The sequence below is a fragment of the Crocuta crocuta genome, unplaced genomic scaffold (genome assembly GCF_008692635.1).
Source record: "Crocuta crocuta isolate KB4526 unplaced genomic scaffold, BGI_CrCroc_1.0 scaffold367, whole genome shotgun sequence".
NCBI classification, from domain to species: domain Eukaryota; kingdom Metazoa; phylum Chordata; class Mammalia; order Carnivora; family Hyaenidae; genus Crocuta; species Crocuta crocuta.
Window position 1 is genome coordinate 1,094,426 of NW_027527936.1, and position 27,763 is coordinate 1,122,188.

The following is a 27,763-nucleotide window of genomic DNA, read 5'->3' on the forward strand; positions in this document are numbered from 1 at the left end:
GAGTCAGTAGCTGGCTCTTCGGCTCCTGCTGCTGCTTCCTAAAAGGCTGTGTGACCCCAGGTGGGTGACTCAGTCTCTCTGAGGCACCAGCTTCCTCCCATGTGGAATGAGCGTTACCCTCTCCCCCTGGCGGTCTCACAGGGCTGGCTCCTGCCGCAGTGTCTCAGAGGGTATAAATGCTGGGCCAAATGGAGGGTTTGTGGTGCTTTTTCATATTTGTACCTCAGGGCACAGCCTCCCTCTTTTCTCCAGTCCTGGGCCGCTCCCCACACTCTCGCCTGTTCTGGTTTGAGGAAGGTCACCACAAGGGAAGGGGAGGTCACGGGGCCAGGTAAGAGCACACCGACCAGAGGGCAATTCCTTTTCTCAGGAGCCCCAGGCAGGAGGCCCAGCCACACTCTGCCCTCACACACTTACCAGGGGCTGGCCCCGAGTCCTAACGAAGTTTGTCATAGATAATAACACACTGTGGGGCACCTGGGTGGCTCAGGCGGTTGAGTGTCCGACTCTTGATTTCCGCTCTGGTTATGATCTCACAGTTTATGAGTTCGAGCCCCGCATCAGGCTTGGTGTTGACAGCGCAGAGCCTACTTGGGATTCTGTCTCTCTCCCTCTCTCTCTGCCCCTCCCCTGCTAGCTCACGCTCGCGCTCTCTCTCAAAATAAATAAACGTGAACTTTAAAAAAGAAAAGAGAAGAAAAAAACTCACGTATTGTTCCAGATGTTTTCCAAACTTACTTCATTTAATCCTTCCAAGAGCCCTAGGGGGTAGAGACTGTCATTACCCCATTGCACAGAAGAGGACACCGAAGGGTAAAGGTTAAGCGTGTGCCTTTGTCACACAGCCAGTAAGTGCTGCACGCCCAGGAGGGTGGGAGTTTAAGCCTGAGCGTGCAAGGACTCTGGGGTGAGTGCACCTTCAGGGCCAGGGTCAGTGTGTGTGAGGGGGCGGGGAGCACTCACAGCATACATGCGGATGTGGGTTGGGATGGGAAGGCCACCTTCCTGCCCGCTGGGCTGGCCTCCCGCGGTCACCCTCCTCTCTGAGCCTCAGCCTCCCTCTCCTGCTGTGGCTCTCAATAATAAGAGAGATAATAGCAGCAAAGGCTTAATGAGTGCCGACCTTGCACCAGACACTGCTCTGAGAACTCACCATCGTAGCTGTTCTCACTTTTTCCTCTCAACCACCTGATGAGGTGGGTACAACTGTTATGCCCATTTTCCAGATAAGGATGCTGAGGCACAGAGAGGTTGAGAAACTTGCCTGGGTGTAGGTTGAAGGGCCGGCATCCAACCCCCAGAAGTCCAGTTCTAGGGGCTGTGTCCTTACCCACCATGTTTAAAAGAAAAAAATTTTTAATGTTCGTTTATTTTTGGGGAGAGAGAGAGCATGAGCAGGGGAGGAGCAGAGAGAGAGGGAGACACAGAATCCAAAGCAGGCTCCAGGCTCTGAGCTGTCAGCACAGAGCCCGACGCGGGGCTTGAACTCATAACCGTGAGATCATGACCTGAGCTGGAGTCGGTTGAGCCACGCAGGCGCCCCTTTACCCACCATATTATGCCTACCTGGCCCTTGTGGTCCTGCAGCCAATGAGAACCACCTGAGCCTTAAATTTCATGGTCTTGTCCTCCACCCCAGTCTGCACTGGGAAGTTGCTCTCTCATTTGGGAAGCCTTCACTGGCATCCCTTGGGGCCAGTCACTGTCTCAGATGCTGGGGACAGAGTAGTGAATCAGACCCTCCCTTGGTCCCTAGGGAGCTGCGCCAGGAGCTGACGGTTGTCGGGCCAGTGCAGAGTCCTGTAGGAGCCCAGCACAAAGGGCGTGGCTAGGAAGGCTTCCCAGAGGAAGAGGTTTAAGTTGAGCCCTGCAACATGAGTAGGAGTAGCAGTTAACCAGGCAGAAAGGAGCATGGAACAGCATTCGGAGCAAAGGGACTAGCATAGGCAAAGCCCAGAGCTGCGGTTGAATGTGGTATTTGCAAGGACTTCCAAGAGGTCAGGAGAGTGGGAGCCTGGGGGGGGGGGGGGGGGGGGGNGGTGCCAGGCTGAGGAGCAGTGACTTCCTGGGGGAGACTGAGTTCAGGAAGGAAGTGAAGATGGGAATGCCCTGGGCAGATTGGCATTTTAGAAACACCTCTGTGGATCTCCAAGGAGGATGGTAAGGGGGAAAGTTCTGGCCGGGAGCCGTGGGGATGCCATCCACTTGGCCTGTTTTTACCTCTGCCTTCCCCTCATGGCCCATCCCCCCTGCGTGGCTTCTCTGGAGTTGCCCACTAACTCTGCCAAGGCCTGATCAGACCTGGCCTGAAGCCCTAGGACTTTGCCTGTAGGGAAAGTTCAGCTGCTTATGCAAAGCCTGGCCAGGGGGAAGGTGCATGTGCCTGAGCTCAGGGGGCCTTTGGAAGCAGAGGGGATGGGTGCGGGCGCGGAAGCTGTCTGCATGAATGTCTGAGGATACGGGCTTAGGGTCCGTGGGGGTCCCAAGAACAGTGGCCTTAGAACAGGCTTGTGAGAGCCCCCAGGGGTTTGGCCCCGCTAGTAGTGCAGTGTCCTGGAGAAAGGGGCAGGGCGTGGGTGGCTCTGCCTGCCCCACCTCCTTGTCCCCTCCCTTTCTGGCAGCTCAATAAAGTGTGGAAATCTCTGGTTTTGCCCCATCCCCTCATTCTACTGATGGGGAAACTGAGGCCCAGGACAGGGCAGGGACTGAACTTAGGTTGGGGACAGAGCCCAGATTGTAGCCCGGCTTAGCTCAAAAGTCTCAGTTGTCTCCAGTACCGATAAATAACAGTGAAAACCTTTCTGCAGAGCTGACCTGGGCCCCGGTCCCTTCTGGGTGGTCTCGGGCAGGCCTCCTCACGTTCCTGAGCCTCAGCCTCTGGGTCCAAAATGCCACTTTGGGGTGCCTGGGTGGCTCAGTCAGTTAAGCGTCTGCCTCTTGGTGTCAGCTCTGGTCACGAGCTCAGGGTTTGTGGGATCGAGCCCCGCGATGGGCTCCACACTGTCAGCGAGGAGCCTGCTTGGGATTCTCTCTCTCCTTCCCTCTCTGCCATTTCCCTGCTCACGCACGCTCTCTTTCTCTCTCAAAACAAACAAATAAACTTTAAAACAAAATGAAACAAAAACGAAAAGTCTACCTTGTCCTGGGAAGCACACCTCTTCTCCACTGGATGGTCCACAAAGCACTTAAGGCCATGCCTGGCCCGTTGTGGGGCTTAATTCATGCTTGCTCGGTGGATCTCACTGAGTTCTCCCAACAGCCCTGGGGGAGATATTGTTACACTATTTTACACTGAGGCTCAGAAAGGAGAAGTGACTTGCACAAGGTCACTCAGCTGGGAAGTAGCTGATATGGGGCTAGAACCCAGGAGTCCAGTCACCTAAGACCCCTGGTGGACACTGCCCCGGTTTTGAGCCTCTGCTCTCAGTGCATGTGAGTTTAGTGTCCCAAGCAAGACCCATCAGTCAGTTGGGGTGTGTGTGTGTGGTAGGCTGAAGGCTGGAACTCACTCAGCTCATATCAACCCTGTGCCTTCATGCTTGAGCAGAGTGAAGCTGCTGTCCCATGGGGAACGGGACCCACTTGCCCTCCTGCACTGAGGGTTTTTTTCTCTTGGCCTGGCTGCCTAGGGAGAAGAGCTGGCCGCAGTGTCCCCAACAGGGCACCTGCCGCCCTTCCCACACTGAGGTCTGGCCATCTAATGCCCTGCACATGACAGGCATGGGATGGGCACTGGACTGGGGAGAGGGATTTGCGCTCTCCTAATCCCGGGGTTGCAGCCCTCCTCTGTCTTGGCCAGGGCCGTGGGAGAGGTCTGTCTCTGCCCCCCTGCCCAGTGGTCCCAGCTCCTCTGCGTGGGGCCTTTCTCTGCCATCCTCCTGCCCCTCACCCTCCCACAATATGAGCAGGGTTGAGAATTAACGGGGTGAGGGCACAAGCTGGGGCATTTGGGGCTCGTGGAGATGCCACGTTGTGCAGCATTCAGGGCTGAGCAGTGGGGGTAACGTTGAGGGGTTTAGGAACCATGTCAGACAGAGTTAGCAGGAGGACCTGATGGGGGTGCAGAGCTGGAGTGTTTGGGGCTAACCCTGGGCCACCCCTTCCTGGAGAAATTTGGCTATAAGTCAGGGAGGCAAATGTGTGGGCTGTGCCCCCCCACCCCCCCTGCCTCAGGCAGTAAACACAGCCGTAGCCCAGGAGACGGGCCCAAACATCCCGGCCCCCCACGGTTATTTATACCAGGACTCCCTCTCCTTCTCAGGCCTGGTCTGGCCTCTCAATCTACTCCTGAGCTAGGCAACCTTAGTTGAGAGTGTAGAACCCTACCAAGGGAGGAGGCTACAGCAGCAGGCTGCTTGCACCCCACCAGGGGCTGGGCACTCATCGCCTCCCACTGGCTTGTATTGTGGGTCTCATAGATCATAAATGTGCTCAAGGAGGCCAAGGCCCGGGCAGCAGGCTTTACTCTAAACTGCTATACGACTGTGGCCCCATGACGCCCCATAGCCTCAGCCTCTGTGATCAGTAGGAGGGAAGGGGCTAGATTAGTGCTTGGCAAAGTGTTTTAAGCAGTAGCTCTGGTTCCTTAGATGAAATGTGACATGGGAGCACGATATATATAAAACATATCAAAGCATCGCCGCCCTGGGCGGATTCGAAGGTAGGGGCCCAGAATCCTGCCTGCTCAGCCTGTTTGGCTCTGCATACCACCAACGCGGAGCCCCTACACGGCCCTGCTTATTCTAGAACACATTCCAGGTAACCCTGAAGTCTCCCGACCCCTAGATCCCGGTGTCTCCTTCCAGGGTGTATCCAGGCCTCCTTCCTGGTTCATCATCCCAAGGCCAGAGTGGCATGAGCTCTCCTAAGAACGACGGCAGCTCTTGGCAGCCAGTGTAGATGGAGCCTGGAAGAGCAGGAGGGGGCAGCCGCCGGAGTGGGCCCCGGAACCCCTGTTGAGGGATGAGAAAGAGAAGAGGGCACACCGTGGGGTAGCACCCCCTCCCTGCCAGGTTCCAGTATGAAACGCCAAAGAGTCCAAGATTTTAAATTCAAACCTGGCTTTCCAGGCCGTTATGAAGGTATATGTGTCAGGAAGGGTAAAACATAGTTTATCTAACAGCTGGTTAGCTTGATTTAAACTTTTAAATATTTAGACTGTGGGTCCCCATTTGGACTTCTTCTCCAACCTTGCCAGTGTTCAGGATCGGCTTGTCTTGGCCCTCCTTCACCTACCCCCATCTGCAGCCATCCCCAAATGCCCTTACCCAGAGTCCTCAGGCTTCACAGGGCAGTGGGAAGCCCTGAGTCACTGATGCTCAAGGTCCTGGTGACTTGGGTCTTCTTATTTCCTGCCAAATACTGTCAGAGCATCTACTCAGCCAGCTTGCGGGATGTGGGGGAGTCACAACTAGCCTTGCCCATGGTGGATGGATTCCAATGAGGTGGTGGGGGAGGAGTGGGAGGGGGTGGTGGACAGAGGCAAGAACAGCCTCAGCACAAGGGAGTCCTAGGGTACCTAGAGAGGGCCAGGAATCCTAAGGGACTGGGGACGCACTTCTCCCTGAAGCAGATCAGGGATCCTTGGGGAGGAAGGGGAACCATCCCCAGGAGAAGAGAGAACACAAAAGTCACCAAGGTAGAAAATACAGGGGTGGAGTGTGTCTGATACTTGTTTGTTTCCAGCCTCAAGCTCTGGGCTGAGGAGCTTGGATTTTTAGATGGCAAATGGTAAGGAGCCATTGTAGGATTTTAAATGGCGGAGGAGCCCTCAGACTGACAATGGACTAGGGGTGGGGATGGAGCTGGAATCATGGTAGTAGTCAGTGAAGAGGTAGCTGGAGGGGGGAAGAATGGGGATAGTCCCTGGCTGGACAGCAGTGGGAAGTGGGAGGCTATGAAGAAAGAGTTGACCTCCTTTCTGCCTTCTGGGATCTCTTCCTCTATCTTCTCTTCCTTCTGCCTCCATCTCTCCCCTTCTATGGCCCCGTGTCTCCATACTGGAGAGAGAAGCACTAAACCCCAAACCCACCTCCCTAAGGAAAACCACTTCATACCAGGGGCGACTGGGAGGGCACAGCTGTATAAGAAGGGACCTGTGCATTCATTCCTTCACTTATTCACTCAGCAGATATTAATGACCCACAATGCACCAGGCCCTGTTCTAGGTGTGGGAGAGAGAGTAGGGAGCAGGATAAAGTCGCTGCATTCATGGAACTTAGATTATCGGGGACCTGGGGACCAGAAACTGTAGCTTTCCAGGGTGTCTACCGTCTGGCTCATGTGGTCCATGCCTGGGAGAGAGGGCTCTCTCCATTGCCCACTCATTTGTCCCAGCTGCCGTCGTATCAGCACCATGTCTCAGGATACTGACAAGGGAGGTCTGATGCCCAGGGCCCTGACCCCAGGGACTGTTCAGCTCCATGAGTCTGGGCCCCGGGGTCAGGTTCTGGGCTCAGGCCCTGATTCTTTTCACTCACAAATCACTTGGAGCCCCTTACAAGGACCTTCCTGGCCTCAGTTTCTTTACCTGTTAAGTGTGGCTTTGGGGAGGCCCTGAGGAAATGAGGGGAGGAAAAGACCAGTCAATTCCAGTATTCCCCACTGGTGGACAGGATGCCAGAGACTCAATATCGTCATCATTATCAACCCAATAATGGCTGCTCCCTGTCGTTGTTCACTGTGGGCCAGCCTCAGGCATCTTCTCAGTTCATCTGCTCCTTACCACCAGCACTGTATCTTCCCTCCCCATTCTTCAGATGAGGAAACGGAGTCTCAGCAAGGTGAAATGACTTGCTTGAGGTCACACGCAAACCTAGCTGACTCTTGGAGCCCTTAAGGACGGTGCTGTGAGGGTGCTGCCTGGCACCTGCCCTCCTGGGCATTCAGCCTCGAGAGTAGTAACCCAGCCCTGGTGCCCCCCCCCTCCGCCAGCGCCCTCGTGGGCTGGCACCACCCGGAGCCTGGGCGCTGGGTCCTGCGACGCTGGGCCAGGACAGTACGAGGGGCTGGATCAGGCCAGGACCCAACTTAGAGGCCTTGGTACCTTTGTGCCCTGGGGCGCTCAGAGCCCGCACCGGGCATTGGGTGGGCTAGCCCCGGTCCGTAAGGGTGTTGCGCCCCCGTCTCCGCCCCCGTCCTCGGGGACGCGGCGGCACCTTCACACTTTCCGCTTGGCCCGCTGCTCGCCTTTCAGGCCGCCGCGTTTTCAATTGTTAATTTGGAAACGGAAAAAGAAGCCGGCGGGGCGGGGGAGGCCGCAGGGAGGTANCCCTCCCAGGGACGACCTGAAGCCCCGCCCACAACGGTGTCCCGCCCCCAGCCTTGGCCGTCCCCTTGTAGTAAGCCCCTCCCCGCGCCCAAGAGGCGGGGCCGGCTCTGCGGACCCCAGAGTACGGAACTGCGGCGCGTCAGCGGCCCAGGAAGGGGCCCCTGCTGCGGAAGGGGGTAGAGGGCCGTCGGGAGGGAGGAGTCCCTCAGGAGCTCTCCTCCCTAGAGCCCCTCCCTCTCCCGAGGAGGCCCGCCCGGAGTCAGCCTCCTCTGTGTCCCTAAGTGAACCCAAGCCTTTCTGCAACCCCTCAGCGCTGGTTCCGCCCCCAGACTCCAGACTCAGATCAGAGATCCCTGGCCCCATTCGAGAGACGAAGAAACTGAGTCCCAGAGAGGGACAGCTTACTTCTCAAGGTCATACAGACAAGGCTGAGTTCTTGAGCCTGGCAGAGGTCAGGGTCTGAGCGGAATTCAAGCCCTGTTCCTTTGGCTCTGATACTTGCAGGGTTTTGTCATCCTCTGCTAGCAGAAGAGGGGGAGTCAGGGCCAGAGATGCAATATGTCCCTTCCCTGACCTCCAGCACCCTTTCTGTGGTTAATGAGCTATTGAAAGTTTTGCTTTGGTCTACCCTGACTCCTCCTTGCTATTATTATTCAATTATCGGGAGAGTTTTGGAGGTTGACTTTCTATGCAAATGAGCACCATGCAAATGAAATGTAAAAGATCCTCTCCGCAGACTCTAGAAGTTCTTCAGGACCGCTTCTGTCTGGATGGAGCTGCTAGGGCCTCACTTTCCATTCCAGAAGCTGAAATCACCAGTCCCAGATGGATCAGCGAAAAACAGGGCTCTCAGAGACCCTTCCTCGGGAGTAAAGCCAGACTCGGAGATGGCTTCCCCAACTCCTTAGCTAAGCGGTGGCAGAGTCAGGATAGAGAACCCACTGACCCAGGTTCTAGCTCTTGTCCACACCCCTGTGCCTCCCTTTCTGCAGCCCCCACCCTGACATATAGCTCAGAGCTACCAGGCAGGCTCCTGGCTTTCAGAGGACTCTGAATGAGCGGGAACTAGGGGCTGGACAGCCTCTCGCATTAAAAGCAAAGGAAACTGAAAGGATGTCTGTGAATGTGCTTCTGGCTTCCAGCCTAAGTAAGACCCTCCTAACCATCCTTCTACTTTGGCTGTGGAACAGGCTCAGAGAAGTTGTGCTCCTGGCCCAAGGACATACAGCAAGCCTTTCCCAGCTGTCAGGGCCCACTGAGTCTGTCTTGCTGGATTCAGTCTGGCTGGCCCTGGATTTGGGGTTCCCCTGGGGAGCAAGGCTCTCAGGGCAGCTGTAGCCCGCCGCCCCAGGTGTGGCCCATGAGTTTGCATGCTGCTTTGCTTACTGGTAGCAAAGGCATGGAAACACCCCCGCCCCATCATGCCCCCTAAACCTCCCACTGGGTGGGATGCTCAGTGCCTTGGACCTGGAGCACTCCCAGGCTGGGCTCAGCCTTGGGGCCTGTACTCCCCAGGGGGCCCGCCCCCCCCCTGAATCTCCTGTTCCACCCCGTCAGCTCTTGGTGCCCTCTCTTCTCCCGGAGTGCTGACAACCAAGTGTTGGGAGCTAAGCTCTTTCCCCTGGTTTAGATTCTTCCCTTCCTCTCTCCTCCCCCCTTTGCGAAGGTTCTGCTGATTCAGAGGACAGAAGGCTCCTTAGAGGTGATCCTTTCCCCCGCCAGGCTCACATAGCTGGAGGTCTGGGCAGTCCTTGAACCCAGTGCCACCCTGTCACATGCAGCAGGAAGGGCAGAGGCCAGGCCCGAGTCTGATGGCTGGTTGAGGGAATTTTTGTGGTGGGGGTGGGGGAGGGGCAGGTGCCTGGGTCCTGCTACCGGAAGAGGAGAAATCAGAAGAATATCACCTTAGGAATCAGGACATCTGGATGCCAGACCACCTGTGGCTCTGATCTACCGTATGATCACAGGTAGATCAGGCCCCTCTCTGGGACTCAGTTTCCCCTGTTTAAATGAGAGGATTGATTCTAGGGGATCCTTCAGCGCGAAGAGTCAGTATCTGCTCACCTCTGCCACCTCCGTTCCCCTAGCGCCAGTCACCAGCATCTTGTGCTTGAATCACACAACTGCCCCCCACCCGATCCCTTCTCTGCACTAATGTCTGTTCCTACTCAACAGCCTGTGCTGTTGCAAACGCGAGTCAGATCGTGTTACTCCCTGCTCAGAACGCCCCATCTCACTTGGAGTAAAAGCCAAAATCCTCACAGGAGCCGGTAGATGATCTGCCTCCCACCTCCTCTGCCCTCACTGCCCACCACCTTCCCCCTCCCTAGCTCCGCGCCGGGGGCACTCCTTTCGTGTTGTTTTGGAACATACCAGGCAACCTCTGGCTCAGGATTTTGCTCTTGCTTTTTCCCTCTCCTCGGAACCCGATTTGCCCAGGTACCTGCATCGCTCACCCCCTCATTTCCTTGAGCCCTCTGCTGAAAAGTCACCTTCTCAATGCTACTTTCCCCAACCAGCCTCTATAAAACAGTCCCCAACTCCCATACCCTTGTTCCTTCTCCCCTTTCCCCACCTAATTTTTCTCCATCATCAGCTCACATTTTAAACCTTTACTTGCCTATTATCCACCTCCCCCAGGAGACTGAACACCCCATGAAGGCAGGGACCGTGTCTGCTTTTGTTGTCTGGTTCATGGAGAGCCCTCAGTAAATATTTACCGAGTTAGCAGTGAATCAGCCAGTGAGTGACTACTCCGTGGCGCTGGCCTGGGAGCCGCTGCCTACCCTGGGTCACTCGCTCCACGTACCGCAGCCGAGATGTGCAGCCAGGAGTGGCCAGCAGGGTGGCGTGGGCACCCTGGAGGGTGGGTGGTCCCTGGGGTCCAGCGCCTAGGTTGTGCCCTCTCTCAGGGAGTACCGTTCTGAGTTGGGCACAGGGCATTCCGGGGCAAAAGGACAAGACCTCAGCCAACTCTTGGCCTGTGGGAGGAGGCAGTTCCTCAAACAGCTTTTCTTGAGTTGAAGTCATGGCCACGACCGAGGTAGGCTTAGAGATGGGGGTGGGGGATTAAGGGAGCCCGAGGTGGGCTCCCACCTGACCCAGCCAGGCTGGTGGAGGGGCAGACGTGAGCGAAGGAAGATTGGGAGGGGAAACGTTGCTTGCTTTTTGCAGGGTAGAGCTCTGACAATGGAGCGTCAAGTGCCAGCTTGGGCTCTGCGTGGTGGAGAGTGAGGTGGGGGGTGGTGGTGAGGGCCTTCCTTGCTTAGGAGCTTGGGCCTGAGCCTGTAAGTCGGTGGATTTCACACTTTTTAAAAAAGCAGCAAAGCTCTTCGTTCAAGTGAAATCTTTTGCCAAGCCCAGAATGTGACTGAGTCACCCAAATCCACATGGAGCTTTCTCAGGTGGAACTGGGGAAGGCTTCCATTGGCCATCTCGTTTAAGGTTTCAGAATTCAGGCTGCCTGTGCTCCACCCCTTACTTCACTTTCGGTTTTTTGGCTGGGCTCCTGCCGGGGGAGCCCACGCTCCCTGTTTATTTGAGGAGTCGGCGCTGCCTGGCCAGCCCTAAACAGATGGATGGCCCCTCCTTCCTCCTTGTTCCCGCCCTTGACATGTTGCTCAGCCCACTTACCTGGTGCACCAGGTAGTCTGGCTGGCACGGACAGAGGGAAGCAGCCAGAACGAGTGGGAGGGTTTGGAGCCAGCCCAGGTGGGAGAGGACGAGCCTATGACTCATTAAACACCTTGTCCAGAAGACACTGCCTTCCACATCCTAGTGGGACCGATACCATTCACACCAGCTCAGGAAAAACTGGCATGTGGAGGCGGAGGACACCTCCTGCCAGGAAGGGGAAGAATTTCGTGGCATCGTGGAGGGAGGCGCGCTCCTGGGCTTCACCAAATAGAGAAGGGGAGTTGAGGTTCTGGAACAGTGGCCTCGTGTCCATCTCTCCCCGCACCCCTGCCAACTTTTCTCTGTGGTTCTTAGTTCTGTTCCTGAGAAAGATACCCTGACTGGCTGGGCTGTTAGGGGGACCTTTCTTGCTTGGGTCAGTCGCCAGCTCTAGAGGAATCCGTGGTGGCGAGGAGAGCGGTGGCGAGGAGAGTGGGGCCATGTGGTCCCACGTAAGGTTGGCCCCTCCAGGGCTGTGCTGGCTGTCAGAGCCACCTCTGGGGCTGCCCACATCCTGGAGACTGCAAAGGGGCCTGGCCGAGAAGACGGCAGTGGCACTGAAATCCAGCCTGTGCTTAGGGCTGGGTCAGCCTGGAGCAAGGGATGCCTGTTTCTGGTGGGTCCGTCCAGAGGGGTCAACTTTTTATAATTTTTCAGGGTAAAGGGGAACGCCTTTTTCTAATTGCTCCTCCAAGAGGGGCATTTTTTTCATATTTTGTGCTGGGCGCTGGCGGCAGCTGTCCCTCCAGGGACACCCTCAAAGAATCTGGAACTGAGCTGAGGGCTCAGCCCTCTCTCCTCCACCCCACTCGAGAGAGTGCTAAGGCTGAAGGGACTGTCCCCCTTTACTGAGCGACCCCCACCTTCATGTGATGGACGGGGAAACTGAGGCTTCACTAAGACCTCATCCCTAAGCCCGAGCCCCCAGCATAGGCCTCCCGGCCCAGAGAAGCAGCGGCCGCAGCAGCAGCCCTGGTGTGGGGCCCTGGGTCACGTGCTTTTGCTCCCTTTGCCATATTTAGAATCGCTGGATCAGGGGAAACTTCTCGTCCCAGCCCCTGAGGATTCTTGGAAAGAGCCTCGCTCTGAGGCCTGGCTGACTGCCCCTCCCCTCGATCCCCCTGCAAGAGAAAGTAAGAGCCTGTTCTCCCCAGAGGAGACTGGGGTCCTCCAGACCACACGGTACCCCCCCACCCCCGTGTCAGGGGGAACCTGTCAGGTCTGGCTGAGGTCCCTTCTTCAGTATCAACTCTGGTTTGGGGTTTAAGAAGCCCTTTTCTGCTGGAAGGTGGTGGGGTAATGGCCTCTGTCCTCCAGGAACCTTGGCTGAATGGGGACAGGCTGGCCCTAGCTGTCCCCGGGGGGAAGACAGAAGCTTGCCTTTGGGGTCCCAGTCTGGGGGGGTGAGGAAGCGGTCACATACTTCCAAGGCCACATGTAGAAATGAGAGAGCCAGCTGGTGGCCAAGCAGGGGGCAGACACTGGCAGAGCTGCCTGGGAGGAGGGACACTGGAGAGAAGGAAGGAAGCCCAGGAGGAAGGAAGGGGCACCGCCTGGTTCTGCACTTACTTTAGCCTGATTGGGGGCTGGGTGTCCCCTCATCCCACAGGGCTGCTTCCTCCCTCAGGAGCATCAAGCCTTAAACACAAAACCAAAGGGGGCACCTGGTGGGCTCAACCATTGGACATGTGACTTGTGATCTCAGGGACACGAGTTTGAGTCCCACATTGGGTATAGAGATTACTTAAATAAAAATTAAAAACAACAACAACTCCCAAACCAAATCAAACCAAACCAAACATGCACGTGTGGAGCACCTGTGCTGTTCTGGATCTTTTCTCCCATTCTCACAGTAGGGACTAATGGTCCTGTGTTCCCAAGGAGACCCCTCTCCAGGGCCTGGTCAGTTTCCTCCACACCAGCTGTTCAAATGCTCCGCACCTCCCCCTGCAAGGAGGCCTGACTCCTCTGTCACAGAGGAAGTGAAGTCAAAGCCCCGAGGGAGCTCTCTGGCTTCCCGGGCCCCCAACCTCGGGTCCCACCTAGCCCCTCCCCCTTGCCGCCTGTCGCAAGCTGGCGTGGGGTCCTTTCTGCTCAGCACCAGCCCTGGCTGGTCTGGATCCCAGCCTCCCCGCTGCCCCGGGGACTTCATTCCATTGATCACTCTCTCTCTCTCTCCCCCATCTTCAACTTCTCCCTCTCTTGGCTCCACTCTGGCTTGAATCTTAAAATAAAAAACAAAGCCCAGCCCCTGTGCTCCGCATCCTTCTCCAGCTACTGTCTGTCTCTACTCTGTGCCGTCAGACTTCTTTAGCCATCCGTATGCTCTCTGTTTCCTCTTTATCGCCGCCCCTCTCCCTTTCTCGTCCCACCTGGGCCTGCGCCAGGCCTCCCCTTGGTGTCCGCTGCCCTTGCCAAGGTGCCCAGGGACCGGCTTGTCGCCAAATCCAGTGGACATTTTTCAGGCCTTATCTTGTCTGACCTCTTGGCAGCATTTGACACCGGCATTTGCTCCCTCCTTGAAACCCTCTTGCTTGGCATCCCTGCCGCTTCTTTCTCCTGGTTTCCCTCCCATCTCGCTGGCAGCTCCTTCCGAGTCTGGGTGGAGTGTGTCTCCTCCGTCTGCGCCTCTGGGGTCCCACTGGGTCCTTCTCCAAAGGTGCCAGCTGCTCTCTGAACTGTCCCGGCCACTCTCAGGGCCTCTACCCTGAGGTGCCCCACATCTGCACTTCTGGCTTCGGTCTCTCTTCATGCCCGGGAGTGTTTGCACAGGGTGCCGCAGCCCTGTCTGTCTCCACGCGTCCCAAATGGAGCTCATCGCCCACAGCTGCCCCTTCAGCAGGGTCTCTCCTGTCTGCTCTCTCACGGTGCCTTCACCCACCTGGTGCCTGCACCAGAAATAAGAGAGTCATTCTCCCTCCTTTGTCCCCATTGCCAAATAATCACCAAATCCTCCTCCCTGAAACCTCCACCCACCCACTTCTCTTGGGCGCTGTCCCCTTCATCTCTCATCTGAATTACTGGGGGACTTTATACCTGCTTTTCCCGATCAGTCTCCCCGCATCCAGTCCATGCTCCACACTACCCCTGAGTGGTGGTCCTGGGGCACATCGCACACCACGTCATTCCTCCCTTGAAAGGCTCCAATGGCTCCCCCTTGCCTTGAGGATAACATTCATAACGCCTTAGGGAGCATCCACTGGATCTGGTCCTCTGGTTTGTCCACTGCCCCTTCACTTCAGCCCTGCATCACCCAGAACTGCTGGGCCCCATGCCTCAGGTGCCCGCATATATCCTGCTTCCCCTGCTGGGGGCAGTGGCTGTCACCCCCTCAAGTCTTCACTGATCCCTCCACGTTGGCTCTGTGGAAGCTGTCTTAGGGTCCCCCCAACTCCCGTGGCATTCTATTATCCCCTTGTTCCATCCTATCACCGCTTGGTAATAGTTGTTAATTTCTTGGTGGGGGGGTTGGGTTATTCATTTCTGGCTTTACAATCAACCTGGCTGGGTATAGATAGCAAAGAACATTTCTTAAGTGAAGGTGGCTCAGAGGTTAGAAGATAAACCCTTTTCTGCTGTGCGACCCCCACCTCCTATCCCCACCTCTTTAGCCTCCAAGCATCTGTCTCTCCGGGGACATCCCCAGAGAATCTGGAACTGAGCTCATGGCTGACCCTTTCCCTCCTACCCCTCTGATAGAGAGTCATAAGGCTGACGTCCCCTGCTTCATGTTACAGATGGGGAAACTGAGGCCCGGAGAGGTAGTATGGCTTGGTGGTCCAGGTGGACTTGGGTTTAGGTCCTGGTTTTATGACCTTTGGACAATCTAGTGTGCCTTTCTTTTTTTCCTTTTAAAGAACTGCTTTATTGAGCTATAATTCACATGCCGTAAAAATCTTCCCTTATAATTCATCATAGAGTGCCTTTCGGGGCCTATGTTTTCTCACTGATAAGCCTTGGGTGATTATGATCCTGCTCTCACGGGGTTGTTGTGAGGAGTAATTAAAAAACAAGCATGGGGAGGGCTTGGCCCAGTTTTTGGGGATCGCACAGTGAATTGGTGGTGATGTTGATGGTGGCACGAGACCCAGCTCCCCAGTAGGGCTTTCCTCGCTACCTCTGCCCTGTGGCTGTCTCTGGGCAATGATTTCAGGAAGGTGGTGGGGGCAGGTGAGGCGGGGAAGGCAATAATTGCAGTTGTTAAAAAAGCCGTGAGTTGGCTAATAATCGAGTCCGCCACAAGCATGCCTACCAGCTGAGCCAGTGATTCTCAAAGTGTGGTTCCCGGAGGAGCAGCACTAGTATCACCAGGGAACTGTGCGGACATGCAAATCCTCAGGTCCCGCCTCATACTCACATTCTAGGAGTGAAGCCCAGAAGTCAGTATCTTAACAAGTCCTCTGGGTGATTCTGACACCAGCTGTGGTTCGAGAACCACAGAAGTAAGCAAACCAGCTACCTATTCAGTCCCTAATCTCCTCGCTGCCTTCCTGAATGAGCGGGATAGTCACAGCATGGGGGTGGAGGTGTGGAAGGGCTGTGATGAGCCTCAGGATAAGCCCAGCCAGGGAGAGCCAGCTAGGCAGCACCCACCTGTCCCAGCCCTGCCTCCTGGGCTGGGCAAGGGAGGACACGGGCCCCAATCGCAGCCAGACATGATGGGCAAAGGTGCTCCAGAAGGAGGCTGTCAGTCCGACCTCTCTGTTGGGGCAATTATAGATGGCCCAAGCCAGCCAGCTCCTGCATACCACCGATAATTCTAGACATAGAGAAACTGGGGTCCCACAGAGGGCCAGAGACCATCCTTAGTCCTTATTTGTTGCATGAATGAAACCACACGGTGGTTCTAGGAGACACAATGAGACTCTGGCTTAGGGCTCCTTCTCCCTGTCTCCTCTCTGCCTAATCTCCAAACAGTGATCGCCCTTCTGCTGTCCCAAGAGTGGGTGTCTGTGTGAGGACCCCTCAGGAGGACTAAAGTAGCCTGAGAGATCACACTGATTCACTGATCTGGAGCAAGTCTATCCCTCCTCCCTGGGCCCCATTTGTTCATCTGGAAGATGGGGATAATTATTCATTCGGGTGCCTTGATATTTTGGACAAAGATGTTCTTTATCAGATTTAGCATATCTGTTCCACTGTATTGAGCATCTAGGGTGGAGAGACTCCCATCCAGTGTATGAAGGCAGAGGAGGTGAAGTTCAGGGGCTTTTTAAACAGTCTACCACATGAAGTTGGTCAAGGTCAGAGACCTGCCTTCTCTTCCCTGAGGATACTGGGGCGGGTGTCCAACAGGTCAGCGATGGATGTGCTTAGAGCTTTGGGACCCTTTTCAGTGGGCACAAATCGGGGGCTTTGGCAACATGGTGCTTTAATGTTTGTTTCATGTGAATTTCTGCTATTCATTTACTCAGTCTGTGAAAAAATAAATAAAGCAGAGCAAGGAGAGACAGAGTGGGGATGGGGCTATTATTTTGGAGAGGGGGTGGTTGGGGAAAGCCTCTCCAAAGAAGTGATGTTTGAACAGGGACCTGGATGAGTAAGGGAGCAATAAATAGGCAGAGGAAGCAACAAAGCAAGTGCAAAGCCTAGAGGTGGAAATAAGTTTGGTGTTCCAGAAATGGCATGGAGGTCAGGATCATCATCGGGAGCGAAGGGATGGAGGTGGGGGAAGCGAGGGGATCCAGTCTGGGAGGTGGGGTGGGGGCTGGAGCTCACAGGGCCTTGCTGCACATGCGGAGGAGTTTAATGTTCACTCTCAAATGTGTTGGGAATTTGGAAGTCAGTAGACTGAGTCTGAGGACAGTGATGGCTTCCAGCTTTGCATTGTAGGAAGATCACCCCGGCTTCTTTGGAGAGAGCGGGCACAGTTGGGCCAGAGTAGAGGCAGGGAGGTCAGTCAGAGGCGAGGTGGTGGCAGCTTGGTCAGGGCGGTGAGCTGTGGACTGTGCAGGGATTTATTCTGAAGGTAGAGCCAATAGAAATTGCTGAAGGACAGGATGTGGAGGGTGAGGGAAAGGGAAAATCAAAGGCAACTCTTAGCTTTTGGCCTGAGCCCCTGGGCAGCAGGTGGTGCCATGAAGTGGGATGGGGAGATGGGAGGGGAACAGGATTCAAGGGCAAGCTGAATTTGGTTTTGAACATGTCTGGTCTGAGAAGCCACCAGACCTCTGAGAAGGGAAGCTGAGGGCAGGGGCTGCCACCCCTGACTCCTGCAAGATGGCAAAGGCGGTTATGGCAAAGAGGTGGGGGCAGGACTGAAGGTGGCTCTTTCTCTGTATTTTTAAGGAAAGGCAATTAAAAATTCCCATTAGTTTGTTATTACCCTTGTTTATTCTCACAAAATATGAGAAAATGCAGAGAAGCAAAAAAGCAAAACAAAAGCCAAATCACTCTTAATCTAGCCACCCTGAGATAAGCCCTGCTGACTCTTGGTATGAATATAAAAAAATCTCTATATTTTATTTTTTATTTTGAGAGAGAAAGTGCATATGCACGGGGGAGGGGCAGAGAGAGAGAACCCCAAGCAGGGATCCCCCTCATTTTAAAAATGTAGATATTTTGGGGCCGCCTGGGTGACTCGTCAGTTGGGCGTCTTATTCTCTATTTTGGCTCAGGTCATGATCTCACAGTTCGTGAGTTCAAGCCCCGTGTCAGGCTCTGTGCTGACAGTGTGGAGCCTGCTTGGGATTCTCTTTCTCCCCTACCCCCCCTTTCTCTGCCTCTTCCCTACTCACACTCTCTCAACATAAATAAACATTTAAAAAATTTTAAAAATTAAAATTGGGAGCACATGGCCCTTCAGGTTTTATAATCTGCTTTCACTTAGCCTACTGTGATGTGTCCATTTTATAGACATGTAACTACAGACATAGAAAGAACAGTGTTGAGAAAAATAAATCCCTGAAGGTCTCAGCAGGAAGCCCCTAGCGTGGCCCACTCACCTGAGGATCTGACGTCAGCAGAGCCCTGGGAAGGAAGGATTTCTGTCCAGGGCTGGGGTGAAGGACCATCAAGATTTGGCTGCAGCCCTTCCCAGGAGAGGGGGCTGAATGAGATGACGTCAGCGGGGTGTGTGTCAGGGGGACAGGCCCTCTGCCCCTGAGCCCTGGGTCAGCGGCCTTCCCCCTCCCTGGGGGATGTGGCTGCTGCCTTTTCTGTGGTTAATTATTGAACACGAGGAGCCGGTGCTCTCCCCCAGCCTCTGCCTGTGCCTTCTGTCTTCGCTGACTCAGCTCTCGCCGGGAACTGGCCAAGGAGGCCTCCTCCTCACTCATTCATTCAAAACCCTTTCCTGACATCTGCCACCTGCCTCCTCTACCCAGGAGCGGGTGCTGGGATGCAGCCCTAAGCCTGCCCTCCAAGCAGGCTGGGAGCCCCTGTCCAGGGAGGTAGATCCATGCCCTTCACAGGTCTATCTTCCCATCATCTCCCGCTGTGCAGATGTGGAGACCGGCTCAGGGAAGGGAGGGGACTGTACAAGCTGGCCCAGGATTTGAACCAAGGTCTCTCTGCCCCTGAGCCCATGCCCCTGGCGCCATGACACATGAACACAAATGAAGCCATATAGGAAGTTTCGTGGGCCACTACACTCAAGCAAGCGCCGGGAAGGGGCGCCCTGAAGAAGAAACAGTAGGGTGGAGGGCACCCCGGAGGCTTCCCAGAGCAGAGGGTGAGCAGAGACTCAGCAGGCTCCGACGCTGGGGTGTTTCAGCGGCTCCAGCTGGGGAGACGCTGCAGACCTTTGGGGAAGGCTGTGGGTCAGTTCATACGGGTTGTGTTTCCCGAGAAGCCCATCCCCCCACCCCGAAGTCTCTTCCGGGGCACCTGCGTGTCCGCCACATCCCCCTCCCAAAGAGGCGCGCTTCCGCTTCCGGGAGTCCAGCTTCCTCGTGTTGCCCCTGCACGTGATCACATACTGAGGCCGCCAGCCTCCCTCCTTGTGCCCTTTCCGCATCTTCCCATCCACTGGGAAGTGGGGAATCCCGGCTCTATTCTCACCTCTGTCCGGGACATACTGAGTGACCTTGGGGGAATCCTTTTCCCTGTCTGGGCCTCAGTTTCCTCATGTGTGCGATTGGCGTTGGGGGGAGAGTTGGATGAGCTGGGCTCTCTCTCGGCTTCCCACAGCCCTCAGGGGAGTTCCAGGCCTCCATGGGGCCCGATTCCCCTTCCTACCCCATCCTTCCCTCCTTCCTTATCCTCAGTGCCCTTTCCTTTCATAGTTGTCTCATTATTTAATTCCTTAAGAGCCCACAACGGCAGAGGCAATTGTCCCCATTCTGCAAATGAAATGATGCTCCTGCCAACCTTGAAGTTCATAGGGAACAGGGACCCCTCCCTCAGCTTCTCACCGTCCCTGGCCCCCCAGCCGACCTCTAGATACTTCTCTCTGTCTTTTTTTTTTTTTAATAATTTTTTTAAATTCATTTTATTTCTAGGAGAGAGAGAGAGAGAGAGAGACAGCGTGAGCAGGGGAGGGTCAGAGAGAGAGGGAGTCACAGACTGAAACAGGCTCCAGGCTCTGAGCTGGCAGTCAGCACAGAGCCCGATGCGGGGCTCGAACCCACAAACCGCGAGATCATGACCTAAGGGAAAGTCAGACGCTTAACCGACTAAGCCACCCAGGTGCCCCTAGATACTTCTCTTAAGAAGTAAGGGCTCCACTTGTGAATGGCTGAGCCTGGAGGCGCTTCCTGACTGTGGTGCCTTCAACCACCAGCCCAGACAGACCTGTGGCCCCCCACAGCGGGGTGACCACCTCCCTAGGCAGCAGCCTGCATGGAAGGGAACAGGGAGGCCTGTAAGGTGTCTGTGAGTTCAGCAGCCCAGACCCTGGGGCTTCTTCTCCCTTTGGTGCCTAGCACATTCTCATTCTGCCTTCCAGATAATTCTTCCCAAATAATGCTTCTCTCCTCCTGTGACTCCACGGCCCCCCGCCAGGGGCTCCTCCGCTGTCTTGTCTGTGCAGCAGTCTAACCCTCCCCGTGCTGCTATTGCAGATTTTTGCTGGTCTTCAGCTGCCTGGTGCTGTCCGTGCTGTCCACAATTCAGGAGCACCAGGAACTTGCCAACGAATGTCTCCTCATCTTGGTGAGTGCCAGGTCTGAGCGAGGCTGTGTAGGGTAGCACCTTGGTTCAGGGTAGAGGTAGAGAGAGGCTTCTCATCCTGTGGCTCAGAGAGTGGCTTGCTGTGCTGTGTTCCCTGAGTTGATGGCTGCCCCTCTCTGGACTTCGTCTCCTGCTTCATAGCAAGTGCCAAGGGACGCCCTGCCACGAAGCCAGGGCTGATGTTGGGCTCAGACAAGAGGTGAAGAAGCCCCACTCCTTCTCAGGACTCCAACCACTAACTCAACCCCTGGTGTGATTTTTTTTTCTCTCTCTCTAAACAGAAGCACCTTGGAAGTGGACAGCTGACAGCAAGCCACCCCTTATGCCACCCAGTCAGGGTTACTGAGTCTGGGATAGCTGGGAGGGGGAGGGCAGAGTGAAGGTCAGAAAAAGCCAGACAGCTGGTGGACAGGAAATGGAAGACAGACTTGGGTCTTTCGGTCTGTGGAAGAGGCCACGAGCCTTCTGGAACTCTCCTCGGGTCCAGCCAGGTGTAAGAACAGCCAGGAGAGGTGGTCTGAGGAACTCCTGGTACCCCTGACCCAAGGACCCCGGGCTGGGCCAGTACCTTGGGACCTGGGCCCTCGCTCCTGGAGGATGGAGCCGAGAACTCAGGCCCCTGGTCCCACAGGAATTCGTGATGATCGTGGTGTTTGGCCTGGAGTACATCATTCGCGTTTGGTCCGCGGGATGCTGCTGCCGCTACCGAGGATGGCAGGGCCGCTTCCGCTTTGCCAGAAAACCCTTCTGTGTCATCGGTAATAAGGCCTGCCCTGCCGTCGCCTGACCCCTGACCCCGAACCCCAGGGCTGACGCCCTGACGCCACCCCTGACCCAGACCCTGGCTGCTGGAAGAGANCCGCCCGTGCAGACTTCATCGTGTTCGTGGCCTCGGTGGCCGTCATCGCCGCGGGCACGCAGGGCAACATCTTCGCCACGTCCGCGCTGCGCAGCATGCGCTTCCTGCAGATCCTGCGCATGGTGCGCATGGACCGCCGCGGCGGCACCTGGAAGCTGCTGGGCTCCGTGGTCTATGCCCACAGCAAGGTNGCCGCAGGGGAAGATCTTTGAGGCCAAAAGGTCCGGGTCTGCGGGGGGAGGGTAGGAGGGCAGGTGCAGGCCAGGAGGCGGGGCTTGAGGGGCTAACTCGGAAGCTTCTGGGTTCGGGGAGTCTATGTGCACAGCAAAGTGGCGAGCTAGGCGGGGAGAGAGGGGAGGGACTAGATGTCTGGTGTGTGGAGTGTTGGGGGGCGGCGGGCCTGGGGACTGAAGTCTGAATGTGGAACCTGGAGGGGAAGTCAGGGGCGGGGCCGGGGGCGTACCCTGAGGCTCTGTGAGGGCCCGGCCATCGGGAAGGCGGGGCAGGGTCTCCCAGGAAGGAGGAGCTGGGAAAGACAGAGACGCCCCAGGCTCTGGGGAGTGGTGGGGAGCTTTAATCCCCCCTCCAGAACACCTCTCAGGGGCCATTCGGGGAACCTCCCACCTGCCCCCCTCTCCCAGGTAGGCACAGTGTTAGGCGCTTCCTTATTCCGCTCTGGCTCGGCCCTCCTAACATGTTCACCCTTGCTTCCCCCGCAGGAGCTCATCACCGCCTGGTACATTGGGTTCCTGGTGCTCATCTTCGCCTCCTTCCTGGTGTATCTGGCCGAGAAAGACGCCAACTCTGACTTCTCCTCCTATGCCGACTCGCTCTGGTGGGGGACGGTGCGTGAGGGTCTGTGCAGGTCTCCCTTTCTCCCTGGGACCTTCCCCTGTGTGACCACTGTGACCCTGACTCAGGGTAGAGTGGGCCTGTCTCTGTCCTCTCTGCTAAGGCTGGGGCCCCCTGTGACCAGCCCCTGTGTTAGCCCCCAACCTGCCCCAGTAGATCTGCTTGAGCTCCGTGTAGTTCCCCACACCAAGCCCTTGTGACCTTACCCCTGACCAGCATGGTGGAGGGATGGGAAAGGGTCCATCTATGCCCCTAACCAGCCCCTGTGAGCGGCCGTAGGGCACCCCCCTCATGATCAGTCTCCCACCTGCCGGGCCCCAACGGGCCCCAACGAGCTCTTGCGGGTGGCTCCCGAGACCAGCCCTGAGGGTAAACTGTTTGTGTCCCCAGATCACACTGACAACCATTGGCTATGGTGACAAGACACCGCACACATGGCTGGGCAGGGTCCTGGCTGCCGGCTTCGCCTTACTAGGCATCTCCTTCTTTGCCTTGCCTGCCGTGAGTCCCCATCCACCTAGGGTCTCCCATCCTGGGGAGAGAGGTCCTGGGTGTAGAGCCTGCTAAGCCCCTATCCTGCATTTGCATGGATGGGAAGGGGACATCCCAGATGGGCAGTGATGGAGACCTTCTCTGCCTTCTGCTGTCCCTACCCCCCACATCCCCTTCCCCAACCACACCTATCCCCCTAGGGCATCCTTGGCTCTGGCTTCGCCCTGAAGGTGCAGGAGCAGCACCGGCAGAAGCACTTCGAGAAGAGGCGGATGCCTGCAGCTAACCTCATCCAGGTGCGAGACGCCAAGGAGGCACGACATGAGCTGGTGTGTCAACTCTGTATGCTGACCCAGGTGTCCCAGTTTTGCGATCTTGGCTCCACGTTGAGGCTCAGAGAGCAGATGTGACTCTTCTGGGGTCACGTGCCAAGTCAGCGGCAGAGCTGGGATGCTAACTGGATGCTAACTGGGACTGCTAGAAACTTCCCTTACTCCTCGGGCCCAGTTCAGGACTCCCCAGAGCTGCCCCACTGTCCATCTCCAGCCCCAGCTCTAGATGGCCCGCAGTGGAGAGGGGCCTAGGGCCCCTTGTCCTGCTGCCCAAAGGTGCAGCCATCAGTAAGCCTGTGCTGCACCCGACTGTGGTTCCTTCCACAGGCACTCACACGATGAATGTTGTAGCTATAGACTGAGGTAAACACTTTGAAAGAAACAGTTCTCTGAAGAGTGTTTAACAGGGTCCTGGCCTGATCTGACCTTGAAGGGGGAACTCAGGGATGATGACCCAGGGAAATTGACACTTGAGTTGAGAGCTGGAGGACCAGTAGGAGTCAACTAGGTGTAGAGGTAAAGGGGGAGCATTCAATATAAGGAACAGCATGTGCAAAGGCCCTGTGGTGGAAGGGAGCATGGCGTGTTTGGTGAACTGGGAGGAAGCTAGGGAGGCTGGAACAGAAAGCTCAAGGAGGAAGGGTTTGGGTAAGTGGGTGAGGCCAGATCTGAGGGCCACGGGGAGGGGTTTCACATTTTCCTAAGAGCACTGAGGAACCACGGACAGGTATGAAGCAGGAAGAATGGGTGACAGGATCAGATTTGTGCTTCGAAGAGAGGTGAATGGATTGGAGGGTGACCCAGGTGCATGTGGGAGACGACAAGAGGCTCTGGCGACAGTGTGGGCAAGGCAGGGCGTTGGGCAACTCAGACTGGCATAGCAACAGACAAGATAGGAAGAAGTGGGCCGATTCTGTGTATTTAGGAGGTGAAATTAGTGGCCTCAGGAGTGAGGGAGGTGTGTGTAGGGGTGACTTCCAGGTTTCTGGCTTGCCCAGCTGGACGATCGATGGTCTTCCTCAGTGGAGGGGGACCCGATCTGGGACATGAGGGATATGAGTTGGGCTGGAGCTCGTGGATTNGTGCGGGGGTGCGGCTGAATGGAGAGGGGCATGCAGGGCAGAGAAGGCTCGGAGCCATTGCACTACCACAGTAATGAAGCCCAGGGCACGGATGAGCTCACCCAGCAGGGAGAGGAAAGACGGAGGAGACAAGATGTCCAGAACTAAGCTTTTAGGAACCTCATCGGCCTTCAGTGACTGGGCCCGCAGAGAAGGACTGTGGGGGAGGAGGGGGATGAAACCCAGGAGCATGTGGTCTCAGTTTCCCCCACTGTGCTGAAGCGTTCTGATAGGGCATGGGCTGAGGCGAGGTCCCCGATTTTATAGGACTCTGTGACTCAGCCCTGGCTTCTCTCTAGTGAGGGTGTGTGCAGGAGAAGCCCCTGCGGGAAGTAGTTCAGGGAATACTGGCACATCCCCGTTTGGCCTGCTCCCAGCGTGCCAGCCTCGCGCTCCCGCAGCCAAGTCTGACTCACCCCCACTTATCTCTCCTCCCCAGGGTAGAACCCCCTCCCCATCCCTGCTATCTCCGGCCACCAGCCCAGCCTTTCCTTCTCAGCCTCCCTTGGGGCACAATGGCGCTTGTCCCCTGGGAGCTGGCCTTCCAAGGGGCATTGTAGGGGCAGGCGGCTGGTGCTGTCCATGCCAAGAGACAGCTGGCATTGTGGTGCCCATAATTAATGAGACAGCTCTGGCAGCTGCTCCCCCAGCTCAAGCCAGGGGCCTAGGCAAGCAGGAAGTAAAAATATTCCTGTCCGAGGAGGTGCCTGGCCAGTGAGGTCAGCAGTGGGCAGTCCCTTTAAGGACAAGAGGCGCCCGAAGGGGGGGGCATCCAGGGCTCAGTTATCCTTTGTCCACGCCTCCCTGCCCCCCCCATCATGCCACTCACAGCCTCTCTTTGGCTCTTCTCCTTACCTGGAGGGAGAGGGACAGTCCTTCCTCTTGTCCAGCCCTCCTCCCTCCTGCTGCAGAGGAGATTCTGTGAGTCTGTGGATGGTGAGGGGGTTGGTAGGTGATGCTGTGACGCTCTCTCCTTCCCTCCTCAACCCCGTGGGCAGTGAGCGACAGGCAGCTGCGGAAGATGGGGTGGACGCGTTATTAGCAATTATAACCCACTCAGTCAGTATTTATTCCCCTAATCTTTGCAGAGCACCTATTATGTGCCAAAGGATACAGCAGTGACCAAGACACAGCTTAGAGTCTAGGGGGAGAGGAAGTCACTAACCAAGTACACAACGAATGGATGTTTACTAGCTGCGGGAATAGGAGGAAACAGGAGTGTTCGACAGGGGAGCCTGGTATTCAGTGCTTTCCATGTACCAGGCGCTGCACTTGGCATTTAAGAGACATTTGCCCTTTTAGTCCTCATAACACCCTGTTAGGTAAGGAGTGGTATATTCAGTTTACAGATGAGGAAACGGGGGCTCAGCTGCTTTTCTTCATTTGTCCATGCCAGTAAGGGGTGAAGCTGGGACCAGACAGCCACGTCTGCCGGGCCACACCGGCTCACCGCCTTGGGGAAGTCTGTCGGGCCCTCTTGGTGGCTGTGGAATTGGAGCTGAGTCTCCGTCAGCTGACCCAAGGACTGGGTTCCTTGAGGGCAGAGGGCTGGTGAGGGGCTGAGAGGCTTACCTGATGCCTGTGCCTTGTCCTCCCCCCCCCCCCGCCCCCACCTTCCTCTCCTTTAATATGACCAGGCTGCGTGGCGCCTGTACTCCACCGACACGAGCCGGGCCTACCTGACGGCCACCTGGTACTACTATGACAGCATCCTCCCATCGTTCAGGTAGGCCCTGCCCCCGGGGGAAATGGGCGGGTGTGGGCTGGCCATGACTAGTGGCTGGGACGCAGCCTTGGAGAGTGGGAAAGGGGTGAGGGCTCCCAGAGGACTTACCGGGCTGGCTCTGCAAATCCAATGTAACGCAGAGCCCAGAGTGTCTTCCCTCGCACTCTGCTCTACCCCAGGGAGGCGCTGGACACTGGGCGCAGGGCGAGCGACGGAGCCCTGCCCCGTGGGGCTGCACCCCGGCTGGCAGTCCGCATGCTGACCCACATGCTGCTGTTCAGGGCGGTGGACAGCCAGCTCCTCTCCCCTCTGAGCTGAGGGTAGGGTTAGCCCTTGCCAGCCGGGCACACTGCGGCTGGGTAGAGGAAGGGTGGTATGGGCAAGAACGCGTGTGCCGGAGCAGGGTGCAGGCACACCCCCCAGCACCCCTGTGTGTGAATATGTCCCTATTTTTGCTGGCCCAGCAGTGGGCTTGTCCCACCGGCCCAGGCCAGGGTAGGATTGCACCCGGGGGTGGCTCCGCGAAGAAGGTTATTAGTAGCCATCGCCGAGGTTTGTGTGGCCAGGTGCCTGGCCAGGCCCTTGGGCAGGAGTGGGGACTATGGAATGTGGCTCAGTCCCGCGGGCAGGCGGGCATCAAGCACGAGGCTGGGCTAGGCTGCTGTGCTCAGCGCTCCTGCGGGCGGCGGCTGTATCCTCGTTAGTCTCCAAGAGCAGCTGTTGCGTGATTCTACTCACCCCTCCTCCCCCTCCCCGCTCCTCCTGCCTCCAGGGGCTTCCTAAGGGAGGAACAGGAGAGAAGGGGCTGGGAAGGGGGGCTCCCAGAATCACACCGGGTCGCCCCTGCATCTCCGCTTGACAGAGGCAAGCTCCCACCTCAGACACAGGGGTCGTAGAAGGAGCCTCCCTTTCCAGGGGTAGCCTTGGGGGGCGGGGCAGGGGCTGGTTTGTTAGAAATATGATGTATGTGAGGGGGAGGGAAGATTTGGGAATAGAATTGGGCCCGCCAGCAAGAGGAACAAAGGTTGGTTTGGAGATTCTAGGTCCATGGGCCTCCTGCTCCTTGGAGCTCAGTTTCCCCATCCATACAATGGGAAGGCACAGGGGAGATGTCTTCCTTGGCTTATGGAAACAGGAAATAGCCTGGAGGGTCAGGAAGAAGCTGAGCCCCAATCTAGTCTCCAAGAACACAGTGGCAGGAGTGGGAAGCTGGGCTAGCCACCCTATCAAGTCTCTCTCCCGAGACTCAGTTTCCCCCTACAATCCAGTTGGATCTAGAGGGTGAGGGTTTCAGGGCTGCCGCTGGCCTCCAGGGAGGCACAGCTTCATGTCTGGGCACTCTGCTTGATGGGCTGAGAATGGGCCAGATTTGAGCTTCCACTTGGCCACCTTCTGAGGGTGCCCTCACATTGTGCCCAGCCTGCAAAACCGTACTTGGCAGCCCTGAGGATTTCCCAAGAACCGTGTGCAGAAAGGGAGGGAGGGAGGCTAGTCTGTCCCACCTGCGACCCTGCCTGTTCTGGCTTGGGGTGTTTGCTGAGCACCTCTAGAGGCAGAGCCTGGCAGGATCTGCGCTCTGGAGCTCGGCGCCCACCAGGTGAGCGGGCGGTGCCACGGCCCTGCCCGCCGCTGACGGCGCCCTCTCCTGCAGAGAGCTGGCCCTCTTGTTTGAGCACGTGCAACGGGCCCGCAACGGGGGCCTACGGCCCCTGGAGGTGCGGCGGGCGCCGGTACCCGATGGAGCACCCTCCCGTTACCCGCCCGTTGCCACCTGCCACCGGCCGGGCAGCGCCTCCTTCTGCCCTGGGGAAAGGTAGGGGCCCCCCGGGGCCGCCACCTCCTCTTGCTTCTCCTCTTCCTCTTCCATTCTTTGTCTCATCCTCTCTCAGACCTGCCTGCAGCCACCATGTGGGTGTCTGGGCCTGTTCTGGGGGCTCCCCCGGCTTCGTCATGAGGCCGCATGGCCTGACAGGTACAGACGGAAAGCCTCTCTGCCGAGGCCAGGCTGGACTCACCTGTTTGTCACCTGGGGCTCTAAGGGTCTGAGTGGGGGAGCTCTCCGCACTGTCCTTGCCCAGCACCTCCTCCATTCATTCCATTGTCCTCTTTCTTTCTCTGTTTCCGCGTCCCCCTCACTCTTCCATCCCTGCACCCCCATCCCTCCTGGGCAGCTGGAGAGAGGAGGAGGCCGCGGGCCACAGGTGCTTACGGCTCAGGTAATCGTGGGCCCCTTTCTGGGGCATGAGGGCAAGGGATCTCCCTCCCCCTTCCCCCCCTCCCCCCCAGCATGTTCCTCTAGAAGGGGCTTGGCCCTGAACTTGCCCC

General features: G+C 56.8%; 1 protein-coding gene and 1 long non-coding RNA gene across 2 annotated transcripts in view; one reads left to right on the forward strand and one right to left on the reverse strand.

Annotated features, from left to right (window-relative positions):
• Positions 1-27,763, forward strand: part of KCNQ4 (potassium voltage-gated channel subfamily Q member 4) — a 55,146-nt gene that overhangs the window by 11,691 nt on the left and 15,692 nt on the right. The window contains exons 3-10 of the mRNA XM_077752172.1: positions 19,948-20,038; positions 20,688-20,814; positions 20,928-21,103; positions 21,635-21,760; positions 22,158-22,268; positions 22,460-22,555; positions 25,350-25,438; positions 27,090-27,251. Coding sequence (XP_077608298.1) covers positions 19,948-20,038; positions 20,688-20,814; positions 20,928-21,103; positions 21,635-21,760; positions 22,158-22,268; positions 22,460-22,555; positions 25,350-25,438; positions 27,090-27,251 — 978 coding nt within the window. The remainder of the gene's footprint in view (positions 1-19,947; positions 20,039-20,687; positions 20,815-20,927; positions 21,104-21,634; positions 21,761-22,157; positions 22,269-22,459; positions 22,556-25,349; positions 25,439-27,089; positions 27,252-27,763) is intronic.
• On the reverse strand, positions 728-6,699 carry LOC144221498 (uncharacterized). The gene is made up of 3 exons (XR_013332091.1): positions 6,530-6,699; positions 3,137-3,261; positions 728-761 (listed from the first exon to the last, which is right to left on the reverse strand). It is a non-coding gene; the product is annotated as an uncharacterized LOC144221498 (long non-coding RNA).